Genomic DNA, 17834 nt, shown 5'->3' with positions numbered 1-17834 from the left:
TTTCCTACTCCAAATTTAGCTTTGGTGTGGTTTTTTTGTACAAATATCTTTTTATTACTGAAATTGTATTTCCTGCTGTCATGGTTTGTGTCCAATGAATAAAATACCACGAGACAGACAAGGGGACAGATTGTGCTGTGGCAAGTTGGTAATGGGGTAAGTCTTCCACAGACATCACTGAATTCATCACAAAGATGTGAGAAGGTCATGGGACTTACAACACAACCATTACAAAATAAAACCATGGCTGTCTGCATTGCATGTTCTACTATAAAGTACCAGTACCAGTTTAGTAGTGAAAGCAACACAGTAGCTCCATGAGAGGCAAGAAGAAAATTCTGGTTTTTAGTGATCAGTCTAAAGTGCCAAAAATGCATTAAATTAATTGTACCTATAGGTGTCATTCGCCATGTGGGAGATGCCTTGAAAGATCATTCTTCCAAATCCAGAGGACGAATATGTGCCATAGGAATTGCACCGTGGGGCATTGTAGAAAACAAGGAGGATCTAATAGGAAAAGATGTAAGTGTTTAAGGAAAGAGCTGTGTGAAAAATACATTGTTAATATTTCTGAAATAATACTTTTTTCCATTTCTAAAGCAGGTCTAGAAGGTGAAATTTCTTGAGAAAACTTGTTGTTTAAGAATATTTCTCAGGTTATCATAAATGAGATCAAAGTAAATATGGAATTGGTGAGGTTTCCATTGCTTTCATTAGTAAAGACCTCTCTGTGGTGACAGGTTTACATCCTAACTTCAGTGTGGCACTCTGAGCCTTCTGTAAATCACATAAGGGCTGGCATTTATCGTAGGTGGGTACTCTGGAGTGGCATATGAATTACTAGGAACTCCAAATGAGAATGTATTTTCCAATGCACTAAGAGGATTATGTAACAGCACAGTGTGTGAACAAGGAGAGCATGGTAATGAGCTTAGGGGAACATGCAGGGGAGTGCACAATCTGACTGTCATCCTCCAAAGAAAACAGTGCTGTCAGGAGGACAGATTTGGAGTGTAAAAGCAAGCTCCTTTTCTAATTCTCCTCTGGTTTTCATAGAAGTTTGCTTGATTTCTTTCTCCAGAGGACTCTGAGTGTGCCTCTGTGGGGTGGTGAGGGGCATTTTCCCATTTGATTCTCAGTTCTAACCTAGGTGCATCTCTCCTCTTGGCACACAGGTAACACGAGTTTACCAAACCATGTCAAACCCTCTAAGTAAGCTCTCTGTGCTCAACAGTTCCCACACCCACTTCATTCTGGCAGACAATGGCACATTAGGTAAATATGGAGCTGAAGTCAAGTTACGGCGTCAGCTGGAAAAACACATTTCCCTCCAGAAGATTAACACACGTAAGTACGAGTGGGGCAAACTGTGACCATGGCGCCTTGAAGGGGGCAAGGAGGGCTTGAAACACTTGAAATTATGGAAATTAAAGACTTCTTCCAGCTCTTTCCATGGAAATGTGATCAGGACTGTGTGACTGGACTAGAACATGTGCTGTTTGATAAGTGGTGAAAGAGCCCACATGAACCGGGCAGGAACACCATGGAGTAAGGATTGCATAAAGGGATGAGGAAAAATTGGCAAATCATAGTGAGGAGAAGCTTCAAAGCAGTGAGAATCTAAGGAAAAGGAAATGCAAAGAATTTGTGCACTTCTGGGCTAGAATTCATAAGCATCAGTAAACACACAGAACGAGGGGATTTTTTACAGTTCCTGTTTACAGGAATCCTGTGCAGCTTAGTGATTTCTGATTTTGAATATTCCCACAAGCATTTTGTTTTCTCTCTTATACAAATGGATTTTTTTCATTTGAAATATCTCACTCAAAATACTTTGGTCTTCCTGATAAACTTAGCAGGCATTTTGATTTTTAATGACAATTAAGATAATTTCACCTTAATGCTCTCATATTTAGAGTTTTGTGCAGTTTAAAATTTCTTCCAGCTATTATGGCCTCTTTAAAATAATTTTCTAGAATTTTTTCCCATTGTTATTTAGAAAATAATTATTTTTAAAATATATATGCATTAACATGTAAAATATTAGTTTTTAAAGGTGAAATAAAAAATATATAAACTATTTAAAAATAACTCCACAACCCTAATTAAAAATTGTCCAAAAATGTTAATAGTATTTCAATTCACACATCAGTTAAAAGCTACTGGAGAATCTACAACAGTTCTACCAGTTGCTTTTCTTACCTCTTACTGGTACCTCTGTAAAGTGTGTAAGCCTGTAAAAATAAGAAAAAATAAACATCCAGAACAGCAATTGCATTGAACTCCATAGAAGTTCCTTATAGGGTCTAAGTGCTCTTATGGGTAGAGCAGAAAACTCAAGTAGAGTGGCAGGTAAAGTCAAAAGGTGCAATCAGGGATCAGCCATGAGGTATCCAAATGTTCCGGGAATTCTCCAAGTGCTGCCCTGTGCCTGTGCGTGAGTCTTGGAAACAGCTCAGCAAAATGCTGCCCCTTGCCTTTGAGCATGGAGGCAGTGCCAGGTGCTGCTGCCCACAGGTGGAAACAACTCAGCCTGCTCCTGCTTTTGTCATCTCTGTCTTCTGCAGAAGTGCTGGCAGAGCTGGACGGTTGTAAAATGGAGCATTGGCTTGAAAGGTCAGGAATTCAGGGCCCAGAGACAAGATGGACAAGGTGTTCTGTCCATTTCTTTTAATACCAACATCAGCTCTGGTTTAGGTAGTGTTTGATGGTTTTTGTCATGAGAAGGGCAAAGTTGGGAATACACATAGAAGCCTGTTCTGTGAAGGGCTGCAACACACTTGCTAGTTACAGCATACAGGGAATTGTTTTGTTTCTTCTTAATCACTCTAAGCACAGGCACCTCTGCTGGAAATCTCAGGAGGAATCACTAAAGATTTCATGGACACACAGGCGGGCCCGTGCTCTGTGACTCCTCCTTATCAGAGCTGGGGTTTACTGACAGGAGGATGTCAGGAAGCTTCTCCTGTCACTGTGCATGGTGTTCCTGCTCTGCAGAGAGGAATCCAGGTTGAAAACATGAACTCTCTCACGCGTTCTCAGCCAAACAAAAAAAGTGCACCTTTATAAAGCGCTGGTCATTTCACAGGTTAAGAACTGAATTCAATTGCTTATGATAGTGGAATTAGTCAGCATTCAGGTAATGTTTTGTCCTTCATTTCCCCAAGTTTCTTGTGACCAAGGCTACTGAGACCATGTGACCTGTGGGCTTCCCTTTGTCATCCTATGCCTGGAGATCACAGTGAGGCAGGGACAGCAAAGGGATGCTCAGCTGTCGTCTCTTCCATCGGCCAGCCATTTCTGCCTCATGATAAAAACACTAATTCCATTTTTTTTATCTTAGGAATAAGCATAGGTATGTCACCTCACTGAAGACTTCCCTAGGTAACCAATGAAGAGGTAAAGCATCAAAGGCTGGGAGCCTGATGAAGCAGTCATGTTAGCTGATTTATCTGTACCTGGTGTCTGTCGAGTGAGGTTACAGACATCCACCAACACTGAGTGGATAAGTTATCCGCATGGAGCTGATACAAAAACAAGGGCAGAGAGATATCTTACTCTTTTCCTTTTGGGCTTGGGGAACAGCATATGGATTTTTTTGCTCACATTGGCCATGAAATGGCCATCATTTTTCCTAGGGGCTCTGGTTGGAAGCAATGCTCTAACACAGAAATCACATCCACTTATCTCAATCCTTAAACTAAGTTTCAATGACACTTCTTTTGTTTTATTGTTTCTGTTCTTCTGGTTTTTGCAGGACTGGGGCAAGGTGTTCCTGTAGTTGGGCTCATAGTAGAAGGAGGTCCCAATGTGATCTCCATTGTCTTGGAGTGTCTGCGGGAAGATCCCCCTCTCCCGGTGGTGATCTGCGACGGCAGCGGGCGAGCGTCAGACATCCTGTCATTCGCACACAAGTACTCAGAGGAAGGAGGGTAAGGGTTCAAGTTCTTCACCAAAGCTGTGTAGGACTGTGTGCCTTGCTTTCATAGAGCTTCATTTAAAAAAGCCCCTCAAGGACAAAATGCTGCTAGCAGAGGCATTCTGCTGTCAGCAAGCTTTTGTTGCCCGTTTGGTCCTAGCCCTGAAGTTAGTGAGTAGAAGTTATTACCATTTTGAATACATGGCCCTTTGAAATGAGCTTGCTCTCAGTACAGCACACTGTTTTACAAGCTCCATCAGGGTTGCTGCACTATACTTGGTGCTGGGTTAAGCATGATAGAAGCAAGGACAGGTTCCCAGGAGTAACTCTTTCCTTCAGGCCAGGGCTGAGGTTAATTAATGCATGGATTTGCAAAATGTGTGTTGCCTGATTCTGCTGTATTGTGTGAATCAATTTCACTGTCCAAGAGTGCCAGACCAGCTGTGGAGTTTTTGGGCTTCCTTCATTCTCTTGCTTTTGCCTTCCAGGCAAACACCTTATTATTTGTCTTAATTAGGTTGTGGCACACCTGTCTTGTGTTGAAGACAAAACCTATTTCCTGGACTGAAGTTGAAGCTTAGCTTGGATTAAATATTAAGCAGACAAGTAGTGTTGCAAGCAGTGTGGATGTTATTTGCTGAATTAGGAGAGCAGCTCTTATGCTGGATTTTGTTGCTGTTTAGACACAGCACATATTTAATTGCACCCACAGTATTTATGGTTCAGCAACTTTCCTTTCTGTCTAACAAGCTTTCTTAGTTTAGATCAAACTTGGCTTGCTTTTTTTTTTCTTTCTTATTCATTTTTTCTATCACCTCATAGGTAATTGAAAGATCTTATCAGGATCAGCCTTCAGAGATGTGCCCACTGCATGACTTTCCCTCCCACTGACAGTGCATATGATGCAGTGTCCAATTTTCTTCTCCAATAATGATGATATATGTGTTCATCTACTAAGGCAGATCTATAATGAGAATTTTTTGTCAGTCCAATCATTTTCTCACAGTGAATTTTGAATTTTACTACATCTCTCATCTACTGGTAATGTTTGCCATAATCTGAAAACACATGTGTTTTATTGGAAAATGGATGAAGATTGAAGGGCTATTTCGTAATGCTTTGGGAGAGCAAACATTACAAAACAACCCTTCTATAACAGATCTTTCTATAATGTTTTCAATCTAATTTCTTAAATAATCATTTGGGTTGTTCATTTGTTTCTCAGTTGGGTATTAAGAGATTTCAGATGCATTAGCAAGTTCAGTCCTTTGTTTAAAACCATAAACAAGGTGACATATCAGAAGTGTGAAATATTTTGGGGTTTTTAAGCTATATGCAAAGGGACTTGGAACATTTAGAAGCAAAGGTATGGGTTCTGTAAGGCCTAATGATAAAATCCTGAAGACTGAACTTGCTAACAGAAATATATCTGTGATATATAAGAGGAATACCTGGATATTATAGTTTCTTAAACAGCAGGCCTTCTGAAGATATATTCATTCTGGCAATGTCTTCTTTTATGTCTCATTTTTCATTTAGGATAATAAATGAATCCCTTAGGGACCAGCTTCTAGTTACCATCCAGAAAACCTTTAACTACAACAGGAATCAAGCTCATCAGCTGTTTGTCATTCTTATGGAGTGCATGAAAAAAAAAGAACTTGTAAGTATCATAAAAGTAGTTCACAAAGGTGATTTCTGTGACCAGACTTTCTAGAGTGCTTTTAAGTGCCATTTTCCCAGGGAAAGGGGCTTGACAGACCTGTTGAAAGAAACTGAAGCACTGTGTTCCTGAAGGTCCTCCCCTGTTCCTTGCCCCTGGTTTGCTGCGGGTCTACTGTGCATGCTGCAGCCCTCACTCAAGCTCCTGCCTGTCTCCCACATCCCAGCTGCAGAGAAAAGTGTGCTCAGGAAAAGAAAACCTTTGACATTCACATCTGTGGTCTGGAAGCAGTGTATTGAAACTGCATCCACTGTGTCTTTGCAGGCAGAATGAATCTCTGAGAGTTTGACTTTGAGTAATCCTTTCTGTGAAGTTTTGTAAATATGGTGCCAAGATGAGTTCCATACATACTCCTTCACTGGATGTAAAGTTGGTAGTAAACTCTGATGAGCTGACTGAAAAGAGAATCAGCCTTCCTAAAAAATTTGTTTGAGAAAAGGGAAGAAGAGACCCCACAGCTGCTTTAGTCAGACTGTTTTGAATTTAAAATGTGCATCAGAGCATGCCTGGTTTACTCAGCAAAATTCAGACACTGGCTGTGCAGCCTAAGCAGGCTTATGGTTATGGTTTTCTGTTGATAGTTTTGTCTGTTCTTGCTAATTAGTAACATTTTTCCCGTAGTTTTTCTTTTTCTAACATCATGTATCTTTGCATTCCTGCAAAATATGTTCTAACGGTTGAGAAAATTGCTGTTCTCAGTAGTTAATGTGAATAGCTGCTTTTGGAAAATGAAGAATTTGAGGTTTTTTGGTCTGCATCTGTATTAAGTTTGTTAACATAGAATATTTGGTTATTCTGCTTTTGAATAATTAGCCATCTAATATGTAGTTAAATGGCTAAGCTTTACATTAATTACTATTTTTAAAATCATTGAATTGCAATGGACTGAACTAAGCAAATGTGACTAAAAATACTTGCCTTTTTTTTTACTTGGTCCTGCCTTTTTGATTGTCGTATGTAACACATCCTGCAGCTAAAAAGTGTTTGAGTGTTATCATCAATAAAATAGATGCTATGATAATTATCTTGGGTAACTAGCATTTCCATTTCCATTACTACTAGGGAGTAATAGAACCATCAGAACACAATTGGTTTTGCATGGCAGTTTTGTCACCCCATTTTAGAATACATGGACTTGGTGAAGATTTTTCATTAAGTTTGTCATGTTCACCAGTGCAGCGATATTTTAGGATAACCTGACTGAGAGAATTTAATTAAACTCTTCTATCAAAATGAAATTTCAAAGAAAAATTTAGTTGAACTGTACTTTTTGAAAAATCTTAAGTTGAAAGGAATAATGAAGCTGCTCCATTTTCTATCCACATGTTCAGTGTCTCTTTCCTGTGCTGTAATTTGGTGTGTTTGGTTTTAGATCACCGTGTTCCGCATGGGCTCAGAAGGGCAGCACGACATTGAGATGTCCATCCTCACTGCTCTCCTCAAAGGTGGGTGTTCCAGGCACTCAGAGGGCTGCACAGGCATCCCAGGACGACATCCCTATGCACTGTCTGACTTCCAGTCCTCGTGTTTCAGTCTTTGATTTCTTCACTTGGGTTGTAACAAGTGCCCGGGTGTGTTTGGTTAATGTTCAGATTAGCATGAAGCATAAAATCTAGACTGAAAGTTTTGTGTGGCTTTCCTCCCCTGAAAGTGTGGGATGGATGGGAGTGCTGCAACAACACTACTGCTGATGCTGCAGCTCATTTTATCGCAGTTCTAGCATGCATTAATAAAGTTAGGGGGAAAAAGTGGGAAGATGAAAGGCTGTCTGAATTTCTCCAGATCTCAGATTGTGCCATTTAAACCTTAGAGCAACAGGATCAGTTCCATATTTAATTGGGGTTTGTTTTGTTTGCTGAGACAACTGTTTTCTGTCTGTGGGTATACAGTAGTGGGTGGATACAGGCTCTATATAGAATCTCTGGAGCCCCCAAATTGCCATTTTTATGTACAGTATCAGCCAGAGGAGCTGAGGGGTCTTTAAGAAGAGTTAGATATTTGTCTTTAGCATCAAAATAAAAGTCAATGTGGAAGCTTTAAAAAAGGGGAGAAAATCTCATTAATCCTTTGGAAATTAAGATTATAGGGTTAAATGGAAGATGCTATAATTTGATTGGATGAATCTACTGCTTTGTGTCAGAATTATTCTAATGGTAGTATGATATGGAGCCAGACTTGCTGTTTTCTAGTTATTGCAGAAGGTTGTCCAGCCTTGTTTCATCATGTGTGAAATATGAAACCTCTGTGGTTTCTCTTCAGGTACCAATGCATCTGCTCCAGACCAGCTGAGCCTGGCTTTGGCCTGGAATCGTGTAGACATTGCACGCAGCCAGATCTTTGTCTTTGGGCACCACTGGCCAGTAAGACAAAGTTTTCTTTCTTTGTCAGTAGTTTAAATTAAGTTGTGTAATATTTACACCTTGGGTTTTGATGCTGCACTGGCAGCAATGGTGAAACACTGCAGCTCACCTGTGTAACTAAAATCCTTTATTTAAGCTATTTTCATGTCTCACTGTGTTGATGCTTTTTGCTTTCCTATGTGAAACATCTGATACTGGATTAGTCCAAAGTGTCATGAGGAGAGCAGCAATCCAGTTTTCTTCTCTGTGCAGTTTATGTAACCTAAGCATTATCTGGAGCAAGTTTAGCCTCCAAAGTGTGATGCATGTGTGCCTCTGCCCTGGGCAGACAGGTTGGAAAGGGGAAGAACCTTAGCTGAAGAATAAACGTGTCTTGAGAGGAATAGACAGAAATACTGTCTGCAGAATAGAAGTGAACCAGTGAGTGGCTCTCCGTTCTCTCCTCTCTGCTCTGCAGTATGGATGTGGTTTGGCATCATGCACCATTCTTGTAAGGCTCTTTCTGTCCAGCTCTTGTTGGTATTTATTTTCACAACTATTGCTTTCAGAGAGAGCAAAGGACCTGAAGTGTCCCAGTCCTCTCACACTGACTTTATTTCTCAAGAGAAGTCTTCCTCAGTCAATCTCCTTCACTGCCTTGACTTTCAATGTTGCAAAGTTAGACTTAACAACTTTTTAAAAAGGGTAAAGCTGTGACTATGCAGAAAGGCCCTTAAAGAAATTACCGTTTTTAGTTGACTCAATGTGAGAAGTGGTGACTGGGGGGTGAGCTTGGTAGGAGTGTACTCAGTTAAATAGTTACTTTAAGATCAATTAGATTTCTCATACTTTAATGCATTACAAACACAGCCTTTAGGAAGCCTTACAGCTCCTGATGGTACAGCTCCTGAGAAGGAAAAGAAATCTCCAGCACCTCAGACTAAAGCAGGCAGAGGGAAAGGAAAAGGAAAGAAAAAAGGAGGAAAAGCAAAAGAAGAACCAGAAGAAGAAACAGACCCAAGAAAACTTGAACTCCTGAACTGGGTGAGATGAAAGTATTAGTATAAAAAAATGCTGAAGGTTTTTTTTTTATTCTGTGGTACAAAGACAGAAGGAAGATACACACTTTCATTCATAATGCTCTTTTGCACATTCCCACAAGATCAGCTGTAGATTCTGCAGGAATGCTGTTTGGTGTTAGAGCCAAGAATCCCTCTCTCATCCCAAGTGCACCACATGCAGCCATAACAGTACAAGTCAGTACTGAGCTGCAGCCTCTTCTTCCCTGCCCTTGTCAGAAGGAAATAAGACCACCAGGGAACATCTTCCTTCTGTGAATGTGTTGGTTTAACTTGTTCCTATCATGCTGAGCAAGTAAATCCCTTTTTCACATAATGTGCCAGGCTTGGTATGCCTGATTTAGTTAAAAATGCTAAACGAAATTATTGAAAGCTACATGTTGAAAGACTGAAAGCTACAGTTGTATTGCTAAAGGTTTGGAAGTCTCTGCTATCTCTACTCACTTCATGTGGTTAAAATATTACTTTCTCAATTCCTTTTTACTTACAGACTAACCAACATTTGTGGGAACTCAGTCCATATGCTAAGTAGTGAAAATGGCTGTGGCTGCTGCCCACCCAGCTCATTTGTACTCATGTGCTCTCCCATTCTCCACCCTGCCATTCAGGTGAACTCCCTGGAGCAGGCTATGCTGGATGCCCTGGTCCTGGATCGAGTGGACTTTGTGAAGCTGCTCATTGAGAATGGAGTGAACATGCAGCACTTCCTGACTATTCCTCGCCTGGAGGAGCTCTATAACACTGTGAGTGAGCAGAAATGCTAAAAAGTCCTCTGGTATTTTGCCACTGTGTATGTGACTTGGATCACCACAGAAGGGTTTATACAAAAGGGATATTACACAGCTCTTGATAGAAGGGTGTTTGTCACTGTAGCCCAGTTCCTTCTTTTCTCCCCTCTGGGGTGTGATGGCACATGGCTGTTGTCTGAAGTTCTCCTTAAGGTGCCAGATCACTAATTGTGTTTGTGTTTGCAAAAAATCTGAGGAACTGAAGCTCTAATGGACCATGAATTATTTTTGTTTCAGAGACTGGGTCCGCCAAATACGCTGCATTTGCTAGTCAGAGATGTGAAAAAGGTAAGCAGTGTTATGTTTGTGTGATTGCATTAGCCATGTGAATCAACAGTAAAAGTAAGCATAGCATGGGGCCAAGCAGGCATTTGAAATTAGATGGCAGCTGTTAAGAAAAGTTAAATTTCTCCCTGTGTAGCAAAGAGTGATGTCAGTCTGAGTTGGGTATGGCAATGCTAGCAATTTAAAAACTAAGGAGCTAACTGAATTAAGCTCCTCTAGTGTAATGTGGCATTTGAGATTTAGGTTGTCTCTGTTTCTTCTCTACAAGAATGCAGCATTACAGTGGAAGCAAAGGCCTGCTAGGTTAACTGGAAGCCCCACTCATGACTGTAGAATTTCTTGCATTATGTCTGTTTCCTTTGCATTTTCCAGTTACTTTTCCCCCACTAGTCCAACTTTTCACCTGGGAGAAAATCTCTTCTGTCCTAAATTTTTTACTCATTTGTTTCCATTTCATGAAAATTTGTTCACTGTATGTGAGTAGGGAGGGTCATTGTGAGATTTGTTGTATTTTCTCTCTTAGAGGCTTTGAAGCTTTCATTCAGTAAAATTCAGCTACATGAAATTGTCTGTGTTAATTTCTGCAGGAAATCTCCCAGTCATTCCAGGGAGATTCAGATGTGGGGATTATGCAGTACTGTGTTAATGTATAATTCATATTCATCTGCTTCATAGCTTAACTCTTTTCTCATTCAGTGTTGTCACTGTGAGTGTCACTAATGTTCCTCTGCATTCTGCTGTCTGTCTGTCTGTCTGTCTCTCCTCTTTTCCATTGCATTTCCACGCTCCCTCCCTCAGCGGCAGTCCCGGGGATTCAGTTGGGTTAACCTGGAGGTGATGTGCTTCCTTAGGCTGTGCTTGTTCCATCATAGCAGCTGCTCAGTGGTGATGTAGAACCAGTCATTGCTGTAGGATGTAGCTTGGACCATGAAGCACCATTTTTTTTCCAGTGGAGTCAATACAATTATCCAGTTTTAGCTGTAACTGCCAAAATTAGAGTTTGCCTTTTGCTTTGGTTCTGGGCTGCACATTAATCATGGTCTGCATTGTAGTCTCAGCTGTAGATAATATGATGAAATATAAGTTTCCAATTAAAAAGTATATGAAGTATGGTTAGCAGGGATAGTCACCATGAAATTGTCATGCTTTTATACTGGATTAATGATAATTAATATAGAGTTTCTTAAGTTCATAAATATAACCCTTGTAAACAATGTAAACTTGTATGGACACTCATATGTGAGTAAATCAAATGAAAATTTGTTCAGAAATATGAATTCTGCCAACAACAACACCAAAAAGCTATGACCCCAAAAAATTTCATCTTTGTGGATCAGTTAATTTCATACAAATGCTCAAAGACTGAACCCAGTGGCTGTAGGTAATACCCATGTTCCAATTTAATTGTGACATATGTCTAGCCAGGCAATTTAATCTGTGTCATGTTTTCTTATCCTAAATCCTTATTAAGTTGAGGGTTTTTTTGTTAGGGAAATCTTCCACCAGATTATCATATCAGCCTAATAGATATTGGCCTTGTCCTGGAATATCTCATGGGTGGAGCCTATCGCTGCAACTACACTCGGAAAAGCTTTCGGACTCTTTATAATAATTTATTTGGACCAAAGAGGGTAAGATTTAATTAATTCTAGATGTCTCATTGTAGTAGTGGTAAAAAATAAGTAACACTGTTTCTTTGTTTTTGTGAAACACTGCATATTAAATTCTAAAGATGTGCTGCAAGGTAGAAGTTGAAACTTCAAGGGTGAAGTTATATAAGAAAAGATATCTCTGCTAAAGGATGTGAGGACATGAGAGGTGGTGAATGCACTGACCTGGAGGCAAATTTCCTCCATTCCAGTAGTTTACAATCCAAGTATTCCTAACTGTAGTGTGCTTAGAAGCACTTTTGGGGTTTGTTTTTTTTTGCTTTTGTGACCATGTGGTTATTTTAATTCTCAAAGCATTATTTATAAAATTATTCATTTCACTCTTCAGTCTGAATTAAAATCTTTTCTTTGAGTGCAGGATAGATATTTACTAACCCATTGTATTCCAGCAAATACAATTTAAATGAAGAGTAACTAATTGCAGCATTATTGGTACAATTATTTATAACAGTAAGTTTCATAATAAATGCTGTACATTTGTAAATGAAAATGGGTTTGCTTGGTGTTGTTTGGTCTTTCAAATTTTCCTCCCATCTAACTGATTTTCTTTTCTATTTTTTAATATTCAGCCAAAAGCTCTTAAACTACTGGGAATGGAGGTAAGTTGGATTCATTTAAAAAACTGGTTTTAACAAAACTTTCCTGGTACAATACCCTTTTGTTTTTATTTGATTTTCCTAGGGTGTAGAGGACCTATTTTTTTGTCCTCCATTTGAGATTTTATGTCCTGTGCTTCAGAGGTGGTAAATACTTTGTGTAATTGATGGCCCCTGAATTTTCCACAGAAAACAGAGATCTCTACTTGCAGTTGTTAAAACTGCTCAAGGAGAAGTACATGCTCAGTTGCTGAGCTGAAGAGTCATCTTTGGAAATGGTGTGGGAGGTTGAGTTCCGAATTTGGATTTAAATTCACATTTTGTTGAAAACAGTGCATAATGCTGAGCTTGCTTGAACAAGAACTGATTTTGTAGAATAGCAATTTCTTTTACATGCAATCCATTTCTGAGAATTGGACTCAAGTTCTACAGTGATGATGAGCTCTGCCTTATATATGCAATGTTCTTCCTACATTTTTTTAAACCCTAATTTTCCCAATCATGGCTTTTCTCCCTTCAGGATCCTGCTTCATTGTCACTACTTCCCTTCAGTTACTTCCATGTTGGTTCCTGTAGTAATGGCCTCTCCTCCCTATCCCTTTAAGAAATGGGATATTTAATACCTTCCAGGTGCACTGCATACATAGGAGGAGATTGCTTATTCCAAGGTGAAGACTCCCTCTGGTATCTTGCTGTTCTTAAGGGTGCTGTGTGCCTGTCTTTGCCTTTTGCATGTTGCCATGGCCTGCACGTCAGTCAGAAAAGTGCTCTGGTACCTGGAAGATGTGCAGGGACAGACACAGACATGTGGAATCAGAAATGGCAGTGGAGCCCCTCAGTAGGGAATTCAGCTTTGCTAGAGTCCCACTGATACTGCAGAGGAATTCAGTAATTATTGATTTGTTGCAGGCCAGCCTGTGCAATTCCACATGAAGTTGGGATCTGTGTACAATGCAGTGTGAAGGGATGCCTGCACTACTGGGGGTTCTACTGCACTTTTCCAGGATGGGTGATTGTAATTATGTGTACAAGAAACAGCACCCTGCACAAAATCTAAGTCTCTGTGTGCTTGCCCAGTGCATGCTCTGCCCTATTGCATTCATGGTAGCAAACAGCAAAACCAAGTTAGAATTTTGAGTATTAATGTACTTGTTCCATGCATGGTGCTGTTGTCAGGTGAGCTGTTAAAAGTTGACAGGAACAACTTTTCTTCCCAGGATGATGAGCCTCCCACCAAAGGGAAGAAGAAAAAGAAGAAAAAGGAGGAAGAGATTGATATTGATGTGGATGACCCAGAAGTCAGCCGCTTTCAGTACCCCTTCCATGAGCTGATGGTGTGGGCTGTGCTCATGAAGCGGCAGAAGATGGCCCTGTTCCTTTGGCAACGAGGGGAGGAGTCCATGGCCAAGGCTCTTGTGGCTTGTAAACTCTACAAGTCCATGGCCCACGAGTCCTCAGAGAGTGAGCTGGTGGATGACATCTCTCAGGATCTGGACAACAACTCAAAGTTAGTAGATGCAGAGCAGATTTCGTATCTACTTGGTACAAGCTTGCTGAGAAACTTTACTTTTAGTTCAGTACAATAATTTCTAAATGTAGTTTCACAGAATGCCATTTGGAGCCAATTTATCAACTACAGACAAGGCAAAATGTGGTCCCTGGATCTCAAGGCAACACTAGCAAGGAGACTTGCATTTTTTCTGACAGAATACATTCTTTCTTGAGCTTCTGTCTGTAAAACTAGCTAGTTTTATTTCACAAAGTTATTTTTAGAACTTACTCCCAGAAATTAAGGAGTATCTGATGATATATCTAAACTGCCTTCAAGATGTTATTGGTCTAAGTGAATTCCCTCTGTTCATTAACAGTGTGTTTGGAACTTTTGTAGACTGTCCCAAATTAAGAGATTAGTTGTTCTTGTCACTATAATTGTGTGTGGATAAGCACAATGCCTTGTGAACAGAGCTAAAACCCCAAAACAGACTGATTTCTAAGTCAAACTTCACTGATCTTATCTTTTTCCAGAGATTTTGGCCAGCTGGCTGTTGAACTCTTGGATCAGTCCTATAAACACGATGAGCAGATTGCCATGAAACTGCTGACATATGAACTGAAAAACTGGAGTAATTCTACCTGCCTGAAGCTGGCTGTGGCAGCTAAACACAGGGACTTCATTGCTCACACCTGCAGCCAGATGCTCCTGACAGACATGTGGATGGGGCGGCTGCGCATGCGGAAAAACCCTGGCCTGAAGGTATTCCTGCTCTGCAGCATTCCCAAAGAGAGCTTGTTGGAGGCAGCACTTTGTTACACATAGCAAAAGTCACTTACTTAGAGATACATCTCTGTTTTGAAGCTAATTTCTTCAATTTCCAATTTCAGGATATCTAAGGAATATTACACGATGACAAAGGAAAATATAACTCCATAAAACACTTAGCATGATTGGAATCTGAGAAACAAATTGTGTCTTTCAATAAAGCATGAGATTTGTTAATCAAGAACATGCTCCTATTAAAAATCAGTTGTAGACAAGCAAAAATATTTCCATTAGGGGTCCATGCAATGGGAATAGAGATAAAATAAACCATATGTGGACACATGCTTCTTAAATTGCTTAATACCTTACCAGTTGAGACTCAGTGTTGAAAAGAGTGAAATCTGTGCAATTGCATTGTGTGAAACCATGTGATTTTTATTTCCTGCTTCTGTGATTTGATGATGCAGTCTCTCTTACTGATTTTAATATTTCCTAATTTGTTTGATTTACAAAAAAAGCAAGTAATGTGAGGGGGCTCTAAGAAAAGGAACACGAGTGAGTCAACACCAAGGAAGCAGAGCAGTGTTTGCTTGTGTGTGTTTTCATGTGAATAGAATCCTTTCTTTGTTGAGTTATGCGGTTGCTGTCACGCATATGGAGGCCCATCCTGCTCACCTCCTTATTTCCTTAAATCCCCATTGACAAAGTGCTGCATGTGTTTTCCCAGGTCAGCTTCCCAAGTTTGCTGACATACACATTGCACTCTCTGCCACTCTCAGTTTGTTTCCACTTTCCCGTATCTCCCTCTTAAACATGGTTGAAATCTTAGGGAACTGAATCTGCCTTTCAGATTGCATCATGTTCTTCCCAAATCTGTTTATTGCTTTCCTTTCTTTTTTCCAAAGAATTAATCAACCTCCTGATGTTTGTTCTAGTTTCATTACCTGCCTTCTTTTCTCTGCTCCTTTTCTACACTTTGGCTTGGGTTACTGTATCTAAGCAATCTCATATAGTAAGAGAATTTTCCCAGGACTATCTGCAAAGATTCTTTTACCTTTCATAGCTTTTTAAACTATTAAAACTAATGACAGTAGGTGTCTGAAGTAACTGTAAACTCCAACAACAAACCTGAAGGCCTCTTTTGACCACTGTGTCATTCCATGGCATTTCTCTGCACACTAATTTTGGAGCAGAATTTCTTAATTGCAGGGTATTTGTGGAGATGGGAGGCTTTCCAGGGTGCCATATTTCATGAAATACATTATTGCCAATGCTTCTTAAATACTTCCTCATTTCTATAGGCTTGAGGATGGCAGAATATCTTAAATACTATAAAAAAATATTTTGGGTTGGGACCTACCTTGTTACAAAAGCCATAATATAAACAAATATTGAGTTGAATTCTTTCTTGTTCACAGGTTATAATGGGAATTCTCTTCCCTCCCACCATCCTTTTCCTGGAGTATCGCAGTTATGATGACTACTCCTACCAGACATCAAAGGAAAATGAGGAAGGCAAAGAAAAAGAAGAGGAAAATGCGGTCAGTAATTGAGATTATTAGAAAGTTCTAATATCTCAGGACTGCTCATTTTTCTGACCTTTCTGATTATGCTGTAGCTCACTCAGGTTAAAAATCTCAACTGCCTCTAAGGGATAAAATCAGTCTCTCAATCATAGGAGAGTATAGACTGGATTCTCAGGGCATGGGAAGTGTTTGTGTAGTTCCAGATTTGCAGAATTCTGTTGATATATTTTTAAAAAGACGTCTGTTGCTCAGGGGAATTCCCTGCATAGTTAACAGGGCTGGGGCTGTGGTTGAGGAAAACTACTATTTTTGCTGCTGTGTATTGATGAAATCTGACAACTTTGGTCTTCCAGGATGCAAATGCAGATACAGGCTCCCGAAAAGGGGATGAAGAGAATGGAAAGAAAAAACAACCGAGCCTTCCAATTGGAACAAAGATCTATGAATTCTATAATGCACCTATTGTCAAATTTTGGTTCTACACAGTAAGTCATGATGATTAAATTGACAGTGATCATTTTTCTCGCACCTGTGAAACTGACAGGATTCCAATGTAAAAATAATAAACATGTAGTAAATAAATGTTTTACTGACTTTTGTGGAATCTAATGAGTAAAGCACTCCCTTTATTCAGAGGAAAATGCACAGACAGTGAAACAGAATGGATAATAACTGAAGCTTACATTGTCAGTCTCTAAAGCTCCCACATGCTGTGAAGGAGGCTCTGTGGGGAATACACCAAATTAAGTGCAAGCTCCACAATCCAGGCACTCAATCCAAACTAGGCTGGATTCTCTTGCTTTGTAAAGGACCTGGCTCTGTTCTGCATTGAAATGTCCTTTAGGACCCAAGAAGTAACCCCAGGGTATCATTGCCATTTGCCCTGTTGCTCAGATGGGTGCAGCCTAGATGTGAGCACAGATCCCAGTCTGCTAAGACTTCATAAGTTCTTTTATTAAAACAATTAAAACCAATCTAAACTAAAATACTTATTTTTGACAAGCATCTAATTTTATTGCATCAAGAATTATCAGGTGTTAAACTGTTATAATTAAACAGAACATCTATTCATGCTACATTCACAAATTTTGTGTGTGCCCTGTAAAAGGGATACTGGTTTCTTGTATGTTCAAGATTAGGATGCCTGATACCTGATAGGTCATATTAATATGCAAGTTTTCAGTTTTAGCACATTTTAATCACAAAACACTACATTAATCCCTTTCTGCTGCCTGAGTTAATAATTTAAAAGTGAAATTCCTGTTTAATTTCAAAGAAAAGTGTTCAGCATGGTTTTACAGTGCAAAGAAATTACATTTTAGTGGGCTAAAAAAGCCCCAGGCATAAAGGGCCTGGTTTAGAGTGCTTCAGAATTGCTGTTTTTCTTCTTTCAGCAATTGAGATAATTCTGCTGTCTGGATCATATGCTCCCCAGCCTCTGGGACTCCTTTAGGTGCTGGAGGCCCCTGGCTGTGCCAATGTGGAGGGCTTTGCAGCAGGCCTGCTTCCTGCAGAGAAGGAAATATTTTTTCTTGTGCAAGTAAGGGTCTTCAGCAGCTGAATATTTCACACTTGGCCTCAACACACAAGTTCATATGAATGTCCTAATTAGCACAGTTATTAGGGAACTGAGTAAAGGGGGCTTTGCT

At 39.8% G+C, this 17834-nt stretch overlaps 1 protein-coding gene across 1 annotated transcript in view; it reads left to right on the top strand.

Moving 5' to 3' along the window:
• Positions 1-17834, top strand: part of TRPM1 (transient receptor potential cation channel subfamily M member 1) — a 70695-nt gene that overhangs the window by 39077 nt on the left and 13784 nt on the right. The window contains exons 6-20 of the mRNA XM_059482016.1: positions 398-522; positions 1176-1347; positions 3758-3932; positions 5459-5582; positions 7015-7087; positions 7902-8002; positions 8852-9025; positions 9669-9803; positions 10086-10136; positions 11624-11764; positions 12373-12402; positions 13617-13906; positions 14425-14653; positions 16078-16200; positions 16539-16670. Of these exons, the coding sequence (XP_059337999.1) occupies positions 398-522; positions 1176-1347; positions 3758-3932; positions 5459-5582; positions 7015-7087; positions 7902-8002; positions 8852-9025; positions 9669-9803; positions 10086-10136; positions 11624-11764; positions 12373-12402; positions 13617-13906; positions 14425-14653; positions 16078-16200; positions 16539-16670 (2075 nt within the window). The remainder of the gene's footprint in view (positions 1-397; positions 523-1175; positions 1348-3757; positions 3933-5458; positions 5583-7014; positions 7088-7901; positions 8003-8851; positions 9026-9668; positions 9804-10085; positions 10137-11623; positions 11765-12372; positions 12403-13616; positions 13907-14424; positions 14654-16077; positions 16201-16538; positions 16671-17834) is intronic.

Source organism: Ammospiza nelsoni, chromosome 14 (assembly GCF_027579445.1).
Source record: "Ammospiza nelsoni isolate bAmmNel1 chromosome 14, bAmmNel1.pri, whole genome shotgun sequence".
NCBI classification, from domain to species: Eukaryota; Metazoa; Chordata; class Aves; order Passeriformes; family Passerellidae; genus Ammospiza; species Ammospiza nelsoni.
This window is presented reverse-complemented; position numbering and strand designations above follow the sequence as displayed.